Raw genomic sequence first — 20612 nt, 5'->3', positions numbered from 1 at the left:
CCCCAAAATATAGCTACTGAGTATCTTTGGTTTAGGTGCAAAGTCTAAATTTTCTGCATTATGGTACAGAAAAATCAGGACCACAAAGTCTGACCCTGACTCAGTAAAAGCATTAGACAAAGGAGCAAACCTGAAAGAGCTCCCAACAGCCAAAGCTGGAACAGTATGATAAATGAAACAAGTAACGATAATGATTATAATATGCAGAATAAAACAGCCATACTGATACGAAGAATGAAAGAAGGGCGGGTGGTAAAGGGACAGCTCTTCTTACAGGACTCCAGTTAATAAATGTATAATGACAGAAACAGAAAGTCATTATTAGAATAACACATCAATAACTGCTGTACAGAAATACTACAATTAGTTGGCATAAGTTTGAGGAGAAATAACATATTTGCAGTTTCAAAGTACCTTACTACGTTATTTACTGATTACAAAAAGAAAAATCATAACTCAACAGTGGAGAAATCTGGCAGGCATCACCTTAACCCACTGATCAAGGTTAACATCACTGACAGTATTCCAACATCAGGTACACTCCATGATATATTACATTAAGAAAGGTTAATCACTTCCATAGTATGCTTCCCCAAAATGCATAACCTCAGTCTGTCTGTCAGAAAACATTAGACAAACTCAAATTGAGGGACATTATACAAACAAACTGCCCTAGTATTCTTCCAAAGTGTTATGGTCATGAAAAACAAGAAAAGGCTTGAGAAAGTGGCACAGATTGGAGGAAACTAACACATGACAACTAAACGTAAAATGTGGGAATCCTCGACTGAATCCTGGTACAAAAAAAGGAGATTAGTGATAAAATCGGTGGAATTCAAGTAACATCTATAGTTTAGTTAACAATATTTGTTCCAGTGGTAATTCCTTAATTTTGACAATTACACAATTGCTATGAAGACACAAACATTATGGGAAGCTGGTGAAGGATAATGAGAAGTTTGTCCTATTTTTACCTTTTGCTCTTTTGTTGTTCTGTAAATCTAAAATTATTTCAAAATAAAAAGTTAAGCAATTTTTTTCTAAGTACTGGCAAGTAAAGCAATCAAGTCTCCTATTTATACAAGCTGGCTTTAAATAACTATTCATTCTCTGACTATATTAAGGGTTCCTCATTCAGTCTTGATACAATATATTAAAGAGAAAGCTAACATTCCATTATTGAAAATAGGTACTGTAAACTTTAATATCCATCATGTAGGATCCAAAATTCATTTTCCCAGATCTAGGTTTTAACATACTTATTGCATGGGGAGAGATCTTAAAATACCAGTATCATTCTCCAGAAACTAGAAATATTAGTATTCTCTGTCTCTCTTTCTCTCCACATATATGTATGAAAGCAAGGAAGAAGAAAGATTGGACTATGTAAGGAATCCAATAATTTCACAATATTTATAAACTGTTATTTCTGTGCCAGATAATGCCATGTAATCACAGGGTAAACTGCAATGCCACTAAGTCATCAAGCACTGGGGTTTAATGTATCTTTACTTAAATGTGTCATTTTTATGTGTCTGACTACTGGTTTCCACTCAGGTCGTGATCTTGGGGTCCTGGGATTAAGCCCTGCCTTGAACTGCACACTTCCCGCAGGGTCTGCTTGAGATTCTCTCTCTCTCTGCCTCTCTCCTCCCCTGCATTCTCTCTCCCTCTCTCTCAAGTGAATAAATAAATCTTTAAAAAGAGAACAAAATAATAAAAAAATAAATAAATCTCAAGTGCTAAGACAGCATATCTATCATCTAATGGGCACCAAAAGAAATAAGCAGTACCTTGATTGCGGTGGGTGCACTGGAGAGTGTCACTAATGTTCCGGCAGCTTCGTATTTCACAGCTGGGCTAGATGACTGCAACAAGTTATAGATGCAGCGAATGAAACGAGCCCTTTCTGATGGATTAGCATGACAGACCTGGAGAAGAAAATATTTAGGTTTCAATGGACTCCAGGGACACTTGCTTTCACCACAGATCTTTTTTTTAAATAGATGTCAGCTTAGATGCTAGTTTTCTTAATTTGAAAGCAAAGAACAATAAGTGCATCTGAAGATATCAGCCAATAGGAGATAAGACACTATGACTAGTAATTTCAGGAAGAAATAGGTTTTACTTCAGACAATTGTTACAGCTACTCATTCATTCATTTATTCAATCACAATTAATATTCTCATTCACAAAAAATTTCCAATAGTTTATAATAAAAGATATGCATACTATACACAACTGAAATAGAACAAGAAAATGTAAAGTAATAAAATCAATGACCAAGTACATTAATATGGGTACTAAGATAGTATATTAAATTTGGTCCTAAAATTTTATTCTGGATGTCAGGTCAAAAAGGGAAACATGATAGATATCAACCTCAATACCTGATAAAAGGAAAATACCTGTTCTCAAAGCAAGAAAGATAACCCCTTTCTCAAGTACTACTACTACTTATTTATTTGGAATGATATTCTATACTGTGGAGACAACTAGAATTCCCTATGCGATCCTAAATATATTTTAATATCTTTACCTATGAAGCAAATATTCCTTATTCTTTCTTTTCTGAAGTTGGTTTTTACATCAGATTTTCCTCCAACATATATAAAGTCAAATCTCTTATTCAGGCATGACTCAAAAGTTGTTTCCTCTTGGGGCGCCTGGGTGGCTCAGTGGGTTGAGCCACTGCCTTCAGCTCAGGTCATGGTCTCAGGATCCTGGGATCGAGCCCCATGTCCGGCTCCCTGCTCAGCGGGGAGCCCGCTTCCCCCTCTCTCTGCCTGCCTCTCTGCCTACTTGTGATCTCTGTCTGTCAAATAAATAAATAAAATCTTAAAAAAAAAAAAAGCTATTTCCCCTTACTGTAACGTGGACCCTGCTATACAAAGAAGTTTCTGAATAGCAGAGAATCCCTACTTTGGAGAGCCTCAGCAGCATCTCTAAACCACACGATGAATTAAAAGGAACCATACATTCGCAGATCTGGTTTCATCTTAAATGCCAAATCCAAATGACTGGCTCCTTGTGTTGAAAGGGGCCCTTTTCCTTTCAGAATCAAATACAGCTGTAATCAGCAGTGTCTGCTGTGGGTACTTTGTCAATATTACCCTATTTAGTAAAGTCATTCCTGTTGTATATTTCTGTTGGCTTCCAATGTTATCAATACCAAAACAGGATGTTATTTACCTTTCATCAGAACATTAAGATGCAATCAATTCTTTCAAAGAATGTATCAAATTTAAATGTTGCCAAAAAAACACTTCATTTTAAAATACCAATCTCACCTAGTTTTAGACTTCCTATTGGTCAATGGCTGACAATGTCATACTGACATATTTAAAGTCTCTCTATTTTCTTTTACACACATGGAACACAGAAAGTATTTAAAGCTTTTCTCATTTGTTTATAACATTTCCAAAGTAGTCTGGTGTGTACTCAAGAAAAGATTTTGAATTTTTTTCCAAAGCCTGATTCATAACCTACTCAGTTATTGAACATGCATAATGACTTCTCTGCTGCTGAATTGGGTCAAGCCATGAATTTTTAACAGAAATCTTTAAGGAGGTTTATAAAAATTGGAAGTGCTTAAAAAACACAATAAACCAAAGGAAAGGAAAAAAAAAAAAAACAAAGAAAAAAAGGCTTTCATAGACTGTGTTTTAAAATATTTTTGGGGGCCGCCTGGGTGGCTCGGTGGGTTGGGCCACTGCCTTTGGCTCGGGTTATGATCTCAAGGTCCTGGGATCGAGTCCCACATCAGGCTCTCTGCTCAGCAGGAGGCCTGCTTCCCTTCCTCTCTCTCTGCCTGCTTCTCTGCCTACTTGTGATCTCTGTCTGTCAAATAAATAAATAAAATCTTAAAAAAAAAAAAAAGAGTCTGCATTCAGCTCAGGTCCTGATCCTAGGGCCCTGGGATTGGCCCACATCTGGCGCCCTGTTCATCAGGAAGCCTGCTTCTTCTCCTCCCATTCCCCCTGCTTGTGTTCCCTCTCTCACTGTGTCTCTCTCTGTCAAAAAAATTAATAAAATCTTTTAAAAAATAAATAAATATTTCTGCTATTAAAACATTCTCCTAGAATTAAGCAACATTCCAGAAAAAGACAATTTAACATTGTCTTAAACTCTTAAAGAGAATTTAACATTGTCTTAAACTCTTAAAGAGTATTTTACACATTTTAGTCTTACCTTATAAATGAGTTCAACAATCACCAATTGAAGAATGTCTCCAAATGTTTGAACTTGATCAATGCAAGTACTTAGGTAATCCAAAGCTCGATCCTAACAAAATAAAAATATATTGATCAAATTCCACCTCATTCAATAAAAGGACTCAGACAGAGTACCCCTACAATCAAAACAAACCAGCTGTTTAGGATCATGGTTATTCCTGCTTCTAAGATTTAAAGAAAAATCTCAATGACGCTTATATACTGAATGCTGACATAGAAAACTATGACCTCAACAATATCTCTACAGCAAAAGTATCAGGAAATTTTATTGAACTTTTTCTAATTATGCCCCCCATGTAGATAAAGAGCACAATACCAAATATATAGGTCAATAAAAACAACTGTACAAGAGGACAAAATATCCTGGCCCAAACAAGCAGCTTTCTAATAATCTTGTTCACAAAGATAAAATGACAGCATCTAGATTTCAGAGAAATGGGCAGATTCTATATTTTTCAGTCTTCATGCATATTACTTCCCACATTTTGAGAATATTGGGCAGCAAAACTTCCAAGATTAGATGCTACCAAAGTACGCAGTCACTGCTGATCCATACACTTTAAGCACCAGCAGAGGCAGATGTGGAGTTGACACCAACTTAGGAAATTTGAAGAGCCTAGAAAGGATACTCACATACAACGAAGACAACACTTCTTTCACAGACATGGCTCAGGGTGAACCCTATATAAAGCTACTACTTTTCTCTATTAAACAATTTTAGGTCTATACCAACATAAGGAAAAACTGGTTTAAACCCCAAAACAGAGTGCTACAAAATACGGCCATAATAATTTCATTCTGGAAAAACCACCAAGTGGCTATTATTATATACGTTTAAAATATTAAGTGCATATTAAGTTTAAAATATTAAGTATATACATAAGCAGTTGTCCAGAGAAAGATTAAGAAAATACTATTTTATATAAATTAAGTTCGAAAATCTAAAAAAACCCCAAAATACACAGTTGTTCTATAAACAAAATCACTGACTAAAAACTTGATTAGGTCTATGTAAATACTTTTAATTCTCATTTGAATACAGTCCTAAAAGTACTTTTTAGAAAGTTCATCACCTGATCTGCATGAATTAGCATCATAAATGCATTCCTTTTGCAACTTGCATCCTTCTCATTCACCAGAAAATCATGTATCAGTTCAGGAGCATCAGGAATAAGATGTTCAAAATTCCTTAAAATAAAACAGGTAATATTCATATTTAATAAAAACCTTTTTGTTATTTTAGTAACTCCCTGGACACCTATAAAATTAATCCTTATCAAGCTTACATCTTCATTTACTATCAAATTAAGCATTAAGCATCCCCCTTCAGCTCAGGTCACAATCCCAGGGTCCTGGGATGGAGCCCCACATCATCGCATTGGGCTCCCTGCTCAGGGGGAAGCCTGCTTCTCCCTCTCCCATTCCCTCTGCTTGTATTCCCTCTTTTTTTTTTTTTTTAAAGATTTTATTTATTTATTTGACAGACAGAGATCACAAGTAGGCAGAGAGGCAGGTAGAGAGAGAGAGAGGAGGAAGCAGGCCCCCTGCCGAGCAGAGAGCCCGATGTGGGACTCGATCCCAGGCCCCCGAGATCATGACCCGAGCCGAAGGCAGCGGCTTAACCCACTGAGCCACCCAGGCGCCCCTGTATTCCCTCTTTTAATGTCTCGTTCTCTCTGTCAGATAAATAAATACAATCTTAAAAAAAAAAAAGAATTATCAAGAATAAAAATAGTCCTTTGAATTGTATTAATTATGCATTATATTTACTCACTTACTTGCTAACTTACTTCCTATTCAGGAAATTTTAAAGTATTTGTAACATACAGATTAATGAACCCCAGCTTAAAAACTGTCTCCTGACTTCAACAATTATTAACTCATGGCCAATTCTGTTTCACCTATACCCCTGCCCACTTTTCCCCCCATATTATTATGAAGCAAATCCCAGACTACTTACCACCTCTTCTATAAATATATCAGCATATTATAATTGAGGATTCTTTCTTTTTAAAACAAATCATAATACCATTCTCATGCCTTAAAAAATGTAAAAATTCCTTAATATCATAATATACAGTGTTCAAACTTCCTGCTGCTTAATAAATGTCATAATTTTTGTGTATGCAGTCTAGTTTAAGTTCTGAAATTTGTGTAGTCTGTATGGTACTTTCAAAGAACTCTACATTATTAACCAGAATACCACTTCCCCGACAGATAACAAAATCTAATATAACAATAAGAGAACTGTGAAACAGAACAATCAACTCTTATAGTATAAAGATATTTGTAAAAGTTACATCCTACATCTAAATAGATTGACACCAGTGATTATAAAAGCCAAGAATTCTAGCCTTATCTAACTGGGTTCTCTGAATCATTTTTAAAGTCTAAAATCTTCAGTTTTCCAAGAACAGGAATCAGTTAAGAACTGCAACCTTTCTAATTAAAAAGTTCCCTCCTTGAGCCCTCCTACACTGTTGGTAGGAATGCAAGGTGGTGCAGCCACTCTGGAAAACAGCATGGACGTTCCTCAAAATGTTGAAAATAGAGCTACCCTATGACCCAGCAATTGCACTACTGGGTATTTACCCTAAAGATACAAATGTAGTGATCCAAAGGGGCATGTGCACCCGAATGTTTATAGCAGCAATGTACACAATAGCCAAACTATGGAAAGAACCTAGATGTCAATCAACAGATGAATGGATAAAGAAGATGTGGTATATATATACAATGGAATACTATGCAGCCATCAAAAGAAATGAAATCTTGCCATTTGCAATGACGTGGTTGGAACTAGAGGTATTACACTGAATGAAATAAGTCAATCAGAGAAAGACAATTATCGAATGATCTCTCTGATATGAGGAATTTGAGAGGCAGGGCGGAGGGTTGTTGGGGGTAGGGAAGGAAAAAATGAAACAAGATGGGATCCGGAGGGAGATAAACAATAAGAGACTCTTATTAATCTCACAAAACAAACCGAGGGTTGCTGGGGGTGGGAGGGCAGGGCTGGGTGGTTGGGTTATGGACATTGGGGAGGGTATGTGCTATGGTGAGTGCTGTGCAATGTGTAAGCCTGATGATTCACAGACCTGTACCCGTGGGGCAAATAATACATTGTATGTTAATAAAAATAATAAAAAAAAAAGTTCCCTCAAGTCTTCTAAGGGTTAAAAGATAAGACCCACATTCCACATAAAGAGAATTCAAAAACAGTTTCAAAACTCAAAAGCTACAGGGCTAAGCAAGTTAACTAATTAAGTGGGCTTAAGTACTACAATTGAGAATGACAGGCACCGTAAACTGGAAAGTGTACAACTTATTTAAAGGGAGCTACTGTTAATTTCAGCATACTGTCATGCAGAAACTGGAACCCAGGGTTGCCAGATCTTTTCAATGTTGACAACATAATGATAATAAGAAAAAAAAAATTGTTCAGGCCAAACAAAATATTTTTGCAAGCTACATACAATCTGCAAGGAACTACTGTGGAAGCTCTAGTTTAAAAGAGTACACAATCCTCACAAAACTAAGACAAAGAAGTACCTTTATTTACCTATAGATTGTATAGATGGCCAAAACAGCATTTCTTCTAACATAGCTGTGTCGGTGCTCCAAACAAGCACGGATAGCTGGCATTAAAGGTTCTAACAATTCTGCTTCTTTCAATTTGCAAAGAAAACGAAGAGTGGATCCTCGAATAAATTCATTAGGATGCTGAAGATCCTGATAAGATTTAAATATGAAATGTTGAGTTACAGCATTTTACAAAACACCACACAGTGAAGTGTAAAATTTCTTATGAAAAAAAGAAAGTAGGTTTGTGGAAAAAGATCTACATTATCAGACAATTTCCTTCAGATTCCTGTCAATTTTTACTTATTACATCAATGTTTCATATTCTATGAGATACTGTTTTGTTTTACTAGTAACATAAAAATGCATGGAAAATATGTCCAAAGAAAGTAACAATAAAACTTTTTACAATAGCTTTTCACAACTTCAGTTCCAATTATTGATAACTTAGATCTTATCCAAGATTTCATTTTAAAAATTAAAACAAATCCCATTCCACCAATTTTACAATTAAAATCAAAGCAATATTCAGAAATAACCATGGTTTGGTTTACCTTTCTGTATGCATCACATACAAGGATCATTTCATGTAAAAGTCTCCCATCTGGAGTTGTTTTAGGAACAATTTCCCAAAATACCAAAAGTAATTTTTTGATGGTATGATCCTGAAGAGGTAGCACAAAACGAATGATGGTCATCAAAAGTCCAGGAAGCTTTTCACCATTAAGAATCATAATGATTACTTTCTTTAAAGCTTCAGTCTTTGACTTCACATCTCCTTTTTCTGATTCCAAAAAAAAAAAAAAAAAAAAAAAAAGGCACAATCATTTCAAAGAAAAATTCCTCAGGTTATTTTACAATTCACCAAGTAAAACATTTTCTCATTTTATCAGTAGTAATTGTATTAAAGACAGTGAAGAAAGTGACAAGGGTACTCCACCTAGTTCTACCATAAACAAGCTGAATGACTTTACACAAGTCATTTATCTCTGAACCTTATGATACTTTACACAGAACATGAAGGCACTGGATTAGATCTCTGGTCCCAAACCCATAGAGTTAATGCAGAAGCCATCATTTGGTAAAATGATGCATGTCTCAAATACATACGTAGCTAGTTTTCACAGTGTAAATAGAGGCTGTTAGAATAAGTGCTTCTGAATTCAACATAGCTTTTAGTCAGTGGAAGTTACAACCACTACCATGAGGGGAAAACGGGGAAGATCAGTGGCTTTTTAACATTAGATCTTCAAACTCAAAAAGGCTCAGGGGAGGCCTGGGTGGCTCAGTTGGTTAAGCCTCTGCCTTCAGCTCAGGTCATGATCCCAGGGTCCTGGGATCAAGTCCTGCATCGGGCTCCTTGCTTGGCAGGGAACCTGCTTCCCTCTCTGCCTCTGCCTGACACTCTGCCTACTTATGCTCTCTCTCTCTCTGACAAATAAATAAAATCTTTTAAAAAAATGTTAAAAAAGAAAAAAAGCTGGGAACTAATACAGTAAATCCAAAATCCCATATTTCTACAGGCTATAAAACTGCAATGCTCACTTGGGCAGCTCATAAACTAAAATTGGAACAGACTACAAAACTTCAGAATCTTTCTTAGGAAATAACCTAAAAAACTAGAAGAAAATTAAAATGTACTAGATGAGTAGCCATTATTTAGAATTAAGGATGACATATTTAAAGTACTAGTTTATTATTACTCAGCTTAAAGCAATTTATACTGTAAACTATTTCATGCAACACAATCCATAATTTCATCACTATCACTGGAATCAAAGGCAGGAATGTAAGAGGCACGCACACCACTACAGCTGCTTAGAAATAAACAAGTATCTAGGAGAGGGGAGGACACAGAGGGATGATGAAGTTTTTAATAATCTTAGAGTTATCACGAGGAAAAGAAAAGAACTAGGAATACATTTCCAACAATTAGAGCTAAGTGGCTATCAAATGAAGAGCTCCTTATTGTTGCCAAAGAGACAAGAGACTGTGAATGCCCAACTTATAGAGTTACAGAAAGGATTTATGCTTTGGAATAATTATAGTGGGTAAATCAAAATTCCTTTCTAGCCCCCAAGGCTACATATCTATTACTAGCTTGGTATGATATTTTTACATATTGCAAAATAAGAGAACATTCTCAGGTTCTCAATTTGTGTTCAACTGAGAACACAGTAAGTGTTCTTGCCAAATTTATTCCACAAGGGTCAACATCTTTGTTTAAAACATACCACCTTTGGGGTGCCTGGGTGGCTTAGTCAGTTAAGTGTCTGCCTTCAGCTCAGGTCATGATCCCAGGGTCCTGGGATTGAGTCCTGCATCAGTGACCTGCACAGCGGGGAGCCTGCTTCTCCCTCTACCTCTGCCAGCAGCTCCCCCTGCTTGTGTACACTCACTCTCTCTGCCAAATAAATTCTTTAAAAATCTTTTAAAAATAAAAATAAAAAACAAAACACACCACCTTCTCGAGCATCTCTCCTTGCTTCAGAGTATTATATCTCCTGCTACATATGAAAAAAATTGGTATTGCCATATTAAATCAAGAAACAACTGGGGGTGGGGGCGCCTGGGTGGCTCAGTGGGTTAAAGCCTCTGCCTTCAGCTCAAGTCATGATCCCAGTGTCCTGGGATCGAGCCCCGCATGGGGCTCTCTGCTCAACAGGGAACCCGCTTCTGCCTATCTCTCTGCCTACTAGTGATCCCTGCCCATCAAATAAATAAATAAAATCTTTAAAAAAAAAAACAATTGGGGGTGTTCGGGTGGCTCAGTTGGTTAAATGTCTACCTTTAACTCAAGTCAACATCCCAGAGTCCTGGGATCAATTCCTGCATCTGGCTCCTTGCTCCACTGGGAGCCTGCTTCTAACCCACCCAGACGCCTCCCTCTGGTCCTGTGTGCTCTCTATCTCAAATACATATATAAAATTTTTTTTTAAAACTGTAAAATGATGAACTATTAATCTGTGCAAACAATTACAAAGCATCAGGAAGGTGACAGCAGCCGACAGCAATAACTATTCAGTAAGACAGACTGGCAAAGTTTTAAGTGGCTAAAGTTGTATTTGCTGAGCCTCAACAGGTTTTCTTATCTTTGTCCTGAGCTCCCTTTCTGAATATTAAAAAAAAAAAAAAAGTCTTTTCTTCCTAATCTGTTTGATAGCATAAAGGACACAAATTCCGAAAGGCATAAAATTGTGTCATTATAATGCCAATGTCTTCTTCTGTTCCAGTTTTTACTACTTTTCCCAAATCAGCAAATCCTAGAATTTAGCAGGATAAAGCTCCATTTGTAACTACATATTAAAAAGTTTTAGAAGTTGCACAGAAAACTTGTAAAAAATCTGTACCATTTATAATTCATGCCCTCTTAGCCCTAATTTCTATTCCAACAATTCAAACTGAGTTGAAGGATGCTTTTTTCCTACATCTTCAAAATTTTCAGAACTTCTTTTCTTCCATCAACACTACTAAAAATATGGAAGGGGCACCTGGGTGGCTCACCGGGTTAAAGCCTCTGCCTTGGGCTCAGGTCATGATCCCAGGGATCCCTGGGATCAAGCCCCGCATCACACTGGGAGCCTGCTTCCCCCTCTCTCTCTGCCTGACTCTCTGCCTACTTGTAATCTCTGTCTGTCAAATAAATTAAAAAATCTTTAAAAATAAATAAATAAATAAAAATAAAAATATGGAAAATTTCAAATAATAATTCAATTTGCCAAATTCTACCAAGTAACTACTACTGGGATCAAGCGTACATGCTCCGGGGGTGCCTAGGTGGCTCAGTGGGTTAAAGCCTCTGCCTTTGGCTCAGGTCATGATTTCAGGGTCCTGGGATGGAGCCCCACATTGGGTTCTCTGTTCAGCAGGGAGCCTGCCTCCCCCTCTTTCTCTGCCTGCCTCTCTGCCTACTTGTGATCTCTCTGTCAAATAAATAAATAAATAAAAATCCTAAAAACAACAAACAACAAAAAAAAGTACATGCTCTGCCCACTGAGACAGCCAAGTGTCCTGAAAACTTTTAAATTATAAGAAATAGTAATCAAGTTTATTCATTAATGTGCATTTCATTCTACTGTCATACATAAACACATACACACACACAAAAAGAACTATCTGTGGCTTTGGTATATAGGCCTATAGGTTTAAGTGACATAAAGGAGTGTCTCTTTTTCCTTCTCTAAAAGTGGATCTCAATAGAAACCGAGTTATTAAGAAGCCTAAAACCAGGAGATAATTCTATTATTTCTGATTAAAACGTGGGAACAGGCAAGTAAAATACTGTCTCCTTTCAAATAGCAAACTACCTTCTAAAAGGATACTTTAAAGACCTGAAGCATAATTTTCACTCTTCTTTGTTTTAAACAGTAGTTATCATTTAAGTAAAACTTATTTTTAGCAGTTCAATGAAACAAGAATCATTATTTTGGAATGTGCCTTACTTTGGAAAAAATGTTTTTCACAGAATCACTCACAAAAAGGATACCGAGTATACACTTTTAAAATCCAAAAATATACTTGTTTTCATTTTGTAATAAATGCTTTAAAAAAGCTTAAACCTTTTTAAACCTCAAATGCTCAAAAAGCTTAAAACTTTCCAGAAAACACATGCATAATCCAAGTTCAATAGGTGGCAAACCCAAAGAACAAAGTTATTTTGGTTTTACAAGCTAAGTAATAAGAAGTTAAGTACACAAAGGAACTGAAACATTCAAATACACATTCTCAACCTGTTACCTGCAAAGAACTGTCAGCTACACTTAAGCATAATATATTAAACTATACAAGCCATTATGTTATTGTGAGGAATACCTAACAACTAAACTACTATATTTCTTTAGCTTTACTAAGCTGAGATGTTGTTTTATTTCCAAAAACCAACACTGCGAGTCTAAATGTAACAAGTTTTCTTTTTCTAGATTTTATTTCTTTGAGAGAGATAGCCAGAGAGAGAGAGCAGGAGCAGAGCAGAGGGTCAGAAAGAGCAGGAGACTCCCCACTGAGCAGGGAGTCTGAAGTGGGGCTCAATCCCAGGACCCTGGGATCATGACCTTAGTTAGCAGAAGGAAGACGCTTAACTGACCAACCACCCAGGCGCCCCAGGTTTTAATTTTTATCAAGACCCAAGTTCTGGGGTGCCTGGGTAGCTCAGTCTGTTGGGCATCTGCCTTCAGCTCAGATCATGACCACAATGGGGGATGGATCCTCACAATGGGCTCCCTGCCTAGCCGGGAGCCTGCTTCTCCCTCTCCATCTTCCTGCCTACTTGTGCCCTCTATCAAAGAAATAAATAAAATCTTAAAAAAAAATCAAAGTTCTACTTGAGAGATTCTAGAAAAAAGTATTTAGACAAAAATTAAGTATTTCTAATTACAAAGAAACTTGTAATGGAAATGAGCCTTTTATTTTCATTTTTTCTCCATTTAATTTTCAAAATATCACCAGAGTTTACCTAGATCATTTTTTAAGCTAATTTCAGATGGTGGTTCTGAATCCATGGGCACGTTAATTAACGTATAGCACACGTTCTCGGCAGCCGTCATGGTTTCCGGATATAATCAAACCTCGATACAAGATTCAAGGATGATAGATGCCAGAATATCTAGAAAAATAGAACGATATCATTACAAGTAAACACACACACACACACACACACACACACACACACCAGTAACTATCATGATCTTTACTGTCTAAAGTTCATTCAGTCTGGCTGAGTTTTAAAGTACTAGAAGGGTAGGGTCAATTCATACTGTGTCCCATAAAAACAATGCCTAATATGATAAAAGACACGCCTGTCTGCCTCGGTCTTAGGATATTATCTCCCACCCCACAACCCCACCTAGGGCTTGAGAATGCCGTACTGCACACTAAGGCCCACAATACAGTGACAGTCCCCCAGTCCCGCCCAACCGTGTAACAGAACAATCAGAACAATGACTTTTAAACATAATACACAATCTGAACTGCTCAAATAAGAGACCCTGTGCACGAAAACACAGCTAAAAACCTTACAACATTTTCTTGTTCATGGGTGGACCCGACTGTGTGTGGGTCGGTCAATCAGTGCGCTGCACCCCCATCCCCTCCTGTTCCTCCAGCAAAGCAGCCCCGGCCCGGAATCGTGAACCCCTGGGCCCTAGGAGGGCTCAGACTCCTGGCCAGTACGCAAGACCGGGAAGGGGCGCTCGGCCCAGAGCTTCCCAGCCCCCCGTTCTACTTCGCCAGGCCCGGACGCGAGCGGCCTAGTCGCTCCTCTTCCGCATCCTCCCGCCGGAGAGCTGGTTCCTCCGACCCAGCCCAGCCCAGCCCAGCACGCCTCCGGGATTGGGAGCTTTGGGCCCGCTACCTGGCTCCAAGGGGCGGCAGCTAGGGCAACGGTGGGACCGTCGACTGCAGCTCCAACCCGCAGCAGCAGCCGCTGCTCCGCACCGTCCTCGGCTGACGTGGAAGGGGGTGGGGTGACGAGGCCAAGCCACCTAGCCCCTACGGCAACTCAGAGAGGCCAAGTCTTCTCCGTCCTGCGCCTGCGTTCTGCAATATGCCCAAGTTTCTTCCTTCCAGTCCGCGGCAGTTTTAGGTGGCAGGGGCATCTGGGAAAGCTTAAAAAGCTTACGTTCCTTTTCTAGCTCACCCACTAATAAACAGGGACTGTAACTAATTACTATTTGGGAGAGTCAATTCAGTTCTTCAAATAAGTGAGACTAGATTTTATGAAGATCCATTTCAGTTCTTAACCTCTCCAGGAATCTCGGTTTCTGCCTTTGCAGTTAGGCTGGGGTTGCTGGGACATCGGCGCTTTATTTCAAGATCCTTTCTGAGCATCCAAGAAGTTAACATACATACATACATACATACATTTATTTGCAAAAAGGGAGATTGACCTCACTATTTTAAAAAGATTTTTACCTTTCTCCAAAAACCCAATTGTTGCAGCTACTAATAGCCATAGCACCTTCGGAATTGTTCTTGAGGTTCCATATGCTCCCACGCAGACCTCCCCCTCAAAAACTTTTCTGGCCAATTGTTATTAAAAAAAATTTTTTTTGAAGCCTTGAACAAAACACTGTGAATAAAAGACATCTGACAGAACTCACCCTTAACAAGTACATACTTCATTAGGAACATAAAAAAAAATACTGTCTCACATATCTAGAATCCAGCTAATTGAGATTTCTTCTCTTCAAGCAAAGTATAAATTCTTTGAGCACCCAAAATATATCACAAAGCCCATTAGTTCGCATCATGTTCTAAGAATGTTCTTCAAATCCTATGTACTGATTAAAAAAACCAAAACTTTTTATCTTGAAATAATTACAGATACAGAGATCCCATATACTCTTCCCCTAGTTTCTCCCAACTAGGGAGAAAACTAACATTTTGTGTACAGTTCAATATCAAATGCAAGAAATTGACATTGATATAATTTACTCCTCATTCAGGTTCACCAGTTTTACATACAGTCACTTCTGCATTTAGTTCTAGGTAATTTTACCATGTTTGGATTCATGTGACCATGGGGCACCTGGGTGGCTCAGTGGGTTGAGCCTCTGCCTTCGGCTCAGGTCATGATTTCAGGGTTCTGAGATCGAGCCCCAAATTGGACTCTCTGCTTGGCAGGGCGTCTGCTTTCCCCTCTTTCTCTGCATGCCTCTCTGCCTACTTGTGATCTCTCTCTGTCAAATAAATAAATAAAATCTTAAAAAAAAAAAAAAGCTCTTCAGCTCATGTCATGATCTCAGGCTCCTGGGATCAAACCCCCACAGCGGGCTCTCTGCTCAGCAGGAGCCCGCTTCCCCCTCTCTCTGCCTGTGTCTCTGCCTACTTGTGATCTTTGTCTCTCTGTCAAATAAATAAATAAAATCTTTTAAAAAAAATAGATTTATGCGACCACCACCAGGCATGATACAATTTCAAGGATCCTTCCTGCTATCCTTTTATGGTCACAGCCACTTCCCTTCTCACCCCTCTGGCAACTACTAAGCTGTTTGTTCATATCTCTGTAATTTTGTCAAAGATGTAATGTATATTAACTGTACAATGTAACCACAGAGATTGTATTTTCATGCAACATAATTCCCTTGAGATGAACCTAAGATGTATATACAACTGGTTGTTTCACTTCTGTGTATTCATAAATTTTACAAGAACTGTATCTGGTTTCCAAGCCCACTTATCAAGAAGGAACAATCTGTTGGTGTGAAATGAGACCCCCAAAAGCATAAAAACTGGACTTAGCAATAACAAAGCTCAGCAGTTTAGAGCCACCATAATGCAGGACCAACCACACCCACTTCAATTGCCCTGGAGGCTCATTGTGTTACAGAAGAAAAAAAAAATTTAAGATTTTATTTATTTATTTAACAGAGGGAGGCAGTAAAAGAAGGAACACAAGAAGGGGGAGTGGGAGGGAGAAGCAGGTTTCCCACTGAGCAAGGGGCCCAATGAAGGGCTCGATGGATCCCTACACCCTGGGATCTTGACCTGAGCTGAAGGCAGATGCTTAACGACAGCCACCCACAGGCGCACCTACAGAAGAGAATTTGAATTATCATGACCAAGTCATTAAGGAAACTATTAAGTATGAAAAGAAGACAAGACATAGTACATTTTATAAAACCTCATTTTAGGTCTGCACTTAAAATGTCATTGGCAGTGCATATACATTGTTGTGTACTCTTTTTTTTTTTTTTTTTAAGATTTTATTTATTTGACAGAGAAAGAGAGAGAGCACAAGCAGGAGGAGCGGCAGGCAGAAGGAAAGGAAGAAGCAGGTTCCTCGAGGAGCAGGGAATCTGATGCGGGGTTCGATCCCAGGACCCTGATACCATGACCTAAGCCGAAGGCAGATGCTTAACCCACTGCGCCACCCAGCTGCCCCACATTGTTGTATATTAAATACAGAGCTTATTCCATAGATATCAGGACCTTATATACCTGATTTCCTCCTGACTTATAATATGCACCTTGTTTTGGGTCTTGTTTTTACTCTAGTATATAATTGTATCATTTTGAATGCTTTTTCCTTTTTTTAAGTTTTTGTTTTTGTTGTTGTTTTTGAGAGAGGGAGCACGCAAGAACGGGGGAGGGGTAGAGGGAGAGGATCTGAAGCAGACTCCCCACTGAGCGGAGAAGCCCCAGTTGGGAGTTTGAACTCATGACTGAGATCATTACCTGAGCTGAAATGAAGAGTCTGACTGAGCCACCTAGGCACCCCTCATTTTGAATGCTTTTTTTTTTTTTTTAAGTTTTTATTTATTTGACATAGAGAGAGTGAGTCTAAGAGGGAGAATACAAACAGGCAGAGTGGCAGGCAGAGAAAGAGAGAGAAGCAGGCCCCTGCTGAGCAGAGAGCCAGAAACAGGGCTGAATCCCAGGACCCTGGGGTCATGAGCTGAGCCAAAGGTAGACGCTTAACCGACTAAGACACCAAGGTGGCCCCCCCACCTTTTTTCCCCCAAAGATTTAATGCTTTCTAACTTTAAGTTGAGAGCAAAAGCCTTGTCATATACCTAGAATCATAAAAACGTAGGTGTCTAGGAAATCAAAGCCTAGAGAAAAGGAACTTGTCCTCATATCACAAAATGGTCAAACATTGAAAAAGCTGGAATTAGAACCTGAATCCTGTCACCTACTTTACTGCCTCTTATTATTTTTTTTTAAAGATTTTATTTATTGGGACACCTGGGTGGCTCAGTTGGTTAAGCAGCTGCCTTTGGCTCAGGTCATGATCCCAGGGTTCTGGGATCGAGTCCCACATCGGGCTCCTTGCTCAGCAGGGAGCCTGCTTCTCCCTCTGCCTCTGCCTGCCTCTTTGTGCTCGCTCGCTCTCTCTCCCTCTGTCTCTGACAAATAAATAAATAAAATATTTAAAAAAAAAAAAGATTTTATTTATTTATTTGACAGCGAGAGATCACAAGTAGGCAGAGAGAGAGGAAGGGAAGGAAGCAGGCTCCCTGCCGAGCAGAGAGCCCGATTCGGGACTCGATCCCAGGACCCTGAGATCATGACCTAAGCCGAAGGCAGCGGCTTAACCCACTGAGCCACCCAGGCGCCCCAACTGCCTCTTATTTTTTAACCATGAGTTCTTCAAAGCTGCACCTATAGATGCCTAATAAATTCCAGATGAATTAAATATTTTTATATCAGTGATAGGTTTAATGAGAGATTATTAGGGATTTGTTTATCATTATTTAACACAGATTAAACAGAATAACTAAAGATAACACACTAGACAAAACAACAATGGAAATGCTTCACAAAGAACTCTGTACAGACAGTGGAGTTGATTGAATCTTATTGGGGTGGAAGGGATTTTAAGTTCTAAGGTCAGTGTATAAGACTAACATCATATATTAAAAAGATTACTAAGGGAGCGCTGTGTGGCTCACGGTTAAGCCTCTACCTTTGGCTCAGGTCATGATCTCGCATCCTGGGATTGAGCCTTGCAACCCTGCAATGGGCTCCTTGCTCCGCAGAGAGTCTGCTTCTCCCTCTCCCTGCCACTTCCCCTACTTGTGCTCTATCTCTCTGTCAAAGAAATAAATAAAATCCTTAAAAAAAAAAAAAAGAAAAAAGATTACTAAGGGGCTCCTGGGTGGCTCAGTTGCTTAGGTGTCTGTCTGCCTTTGGCTCAGGTCATGATCTGTGGGTCTTAGGCTCAAACTCTACATCAGGCCCCATGCTCTGTGAGGCTCTGCTTTTTGCTCTCCCTCTATGGTCCTGTGTTCATACCCTCTGTTTCAAATAAATGAAATCTTTACAAAAATAAAAATAAAAAGATTACTAAAACTGGCTCTGAGGGATGACTTTTTTCCCCCCAGCTGAGTGCCAGTCAAGTAATTTGTTTGCATTTAGGGAACAGATACAAAATGTTACACATTATCTTTAAACAACAGAATCACCCAACAAGACAAGAGGCTCATACAATGCTAGGCACACAGGAAGAGAGACTTGCCTGAGGCTTTAAAGAGATTATGAAATTTCCCACTTATGTTCCCTCCTCTAGACAATAAGAGCCATTGAGTGTGAAGGCGGGTGGGATCCCTCCCTTCCATTCACTTTGTGTGTATTAGTTGCACATGCTCAAGCCAACTGCTGTGGTAGGTAAAATGGCCACATGGTCTTTATGGCCTCATCCCAAGCTCCAATGCCCGTACCTGGGTCTACTTCCAGAATAAAGACCCAACACCTCACACATTCCTGTGTTTAGTTAGGTCTTTCTCTCAACAAGATTGCCAGAGTTTGTCTTAGCACTTTACCTTCAAGAAGTGAGAGAGATTTAAATCTACTAACACTTTTAAACTTTTGGGCAATCTGTAGGGCACTTGGCTGGCTCCATCAGTGGAGCATGTGACTCTTGGTCTTGGGCTTATAGGTTCAAGCCCTACATTGGGTGTAGAGATTACTTAAAATATTATTTTTTAAATATTTTATTTGAGAGAGAGAGAGAGAGCACAAGCAGGGGGTGTGGCAGGCAGACAGGGAGAAGAAGAAGCAGGCTCTAGCTCAACAGGAAGCATCATGTGGGGCTTGATCCCAGGATGTTGGGACCACAACCTGAGCCAAAGGCAGACACTTAACCAACAGAGCCACGCAGGTGCCCCCAAAATAAAATCTTTAAATAAAAATAAATTTGGGGCAATTTAGAAAAAAAATAAACTAACATTTTATGAATTTTAGAGTGTATAAGGTATTTTCACATAAAGTTTCCCATTTTACCTTTAAAATAATTCTCCAAACAGCAACTAATTAGTAGAATTAGATCTAAAATCCAAGTTCCCGGGCACCTGGGTGGCTCAGTGGGTTAAGCCTCTGCCTTCGGCTCAGGTCATGATCTCAGGGTTCTGGGATCGAGTCCCACATCGGGCTCTCTGCTCAATGGAGAGCCTGCTTCCTCCTCTCTCCCTCTCTGCCTACTTGTGATCTCTCTCTGTCGAATGTATAAATAAAATCTTTAAAAAAAATAAATAAATAAATAAAATAAAATCCAAGTTCCCTAACTACAAATGAACTGTTCTTCTCTAGAACGATAGGAATCTCAGGAAATAAAAAACTCCGCAAGGTTCCTAAGCAGCAAAATTTTGGAGTGTTTGGAGTAAATCAGATTTCCTCGAATTTCATTTTACATGGCCTAAGATAAAAATTGTATTGCAGTATATGGATACACCACTCGCAAAAATAATGGAAGGCAGTCTAAAGATTACGCCAGAGTGGGGCTGGACATGATAAGAGGAAATGATGGTTTGGAATTAAAACCCCTTTTGTTATTTTTGCAAAAGTTCCCTACACTGAGACCAGTGCTATCACTACTGCCATCTGCTGGTTGTAATGAAAAACCATTCATGGTTTCTCAGGTTTTAGTAAGAATCTCCAGAGTTGGGGTGTCTGGGTGGCTCAGTGGGTTAAAGCCTGTCTTCAGCTGGGGTCTTGATCTCGGGGTCCTGGGATCGAGCCCCACATCTTGCTTCCTGCTCAGCGGGGAGCCTCCTTCCTCCTCTCTCTCTCTGCTTGCCTCTCTGCCTACTTGTGATCTGTCAAATTAATAAATAAAATCTTAAAAAAAAAAATCTCCAGGGTTGAACCCTGCAATTTGTATTCTGAACCAAATCTCCATGGATTCTCATGTAGCCAGTCCATACCTAGGGGATTGGTATAAGGCTGTGATAGATAAGAGGTACTATTTTTCCCCATCACTAAACCTAAGGCAAATTAATTTGGCAAACATGGCAGACGACCAGTTGTAATCTCATTACTATTTATAGTTGAAGCTACTTAAAAAACAAAAACCCAATA

The 20612-nt window shown here is 38.9% G+C and overlaps 1 protein-coding gene across 1 annotated transcript in view; it reads right to left on the bottom strand.

The window, feature by feature from the left end:
• The window catches only part of COPB1 (COPI coat complex subunit beta 1), a 40818-nt gene extending 26541 nt beyond the window's left edge, over window positions 1–14277 (bottom strand). The window contains exons 1-7 of the mRNA XM_059407946.1: window positions 14167–14277; window positions 13270–13419; window positions 8372–8601; window positions 7798–7967; window positions 5309–5423; window positions 4192–4284; window positions 1794–1931 (exon numbers count right to left, since the gene is read on the bottom strand). Of these exons, the coding sequence (XP_059263929.1) occupies window positions 1794–1931; window positions 4192–4284; window positions 5309–5423; window positions 7798–7967; window positions 8372–8601; window positions 13270–13360 (837 nt within the window). The 5' untranslated portion in view covers window positions 13361–13419; window positions 14167–14277. The remainder of the gene's footprint in view (window positions 1–1793; window positions 1932–4191; window positions 4285–5308; window positions 5424–7797; window positions 7968–8371; window positions 8602–13269; window positions 13420–14166) is intronic.
• Window positions 14278–20612: the final 6335 nt, after the last annotated feature.

The sequence above is a fragment of the Mustela nigripes genome, chromosome 1 (genome assembly GCF_022355385.1).
Source record: "Mustela nigripes isolate SB6536 chromosome 1, MUSNIG.SB6536, whole genome shotgun sequence".
Lineage (NCBI taxonomy): Eukaryota > Metazoa > Chordata > Mammalia > Carnivora > Mustelidae > Mustela > Mustela nigripes.
This window is presented reverse-complemented; position numbering and strand designations above follow the sequence as displayed.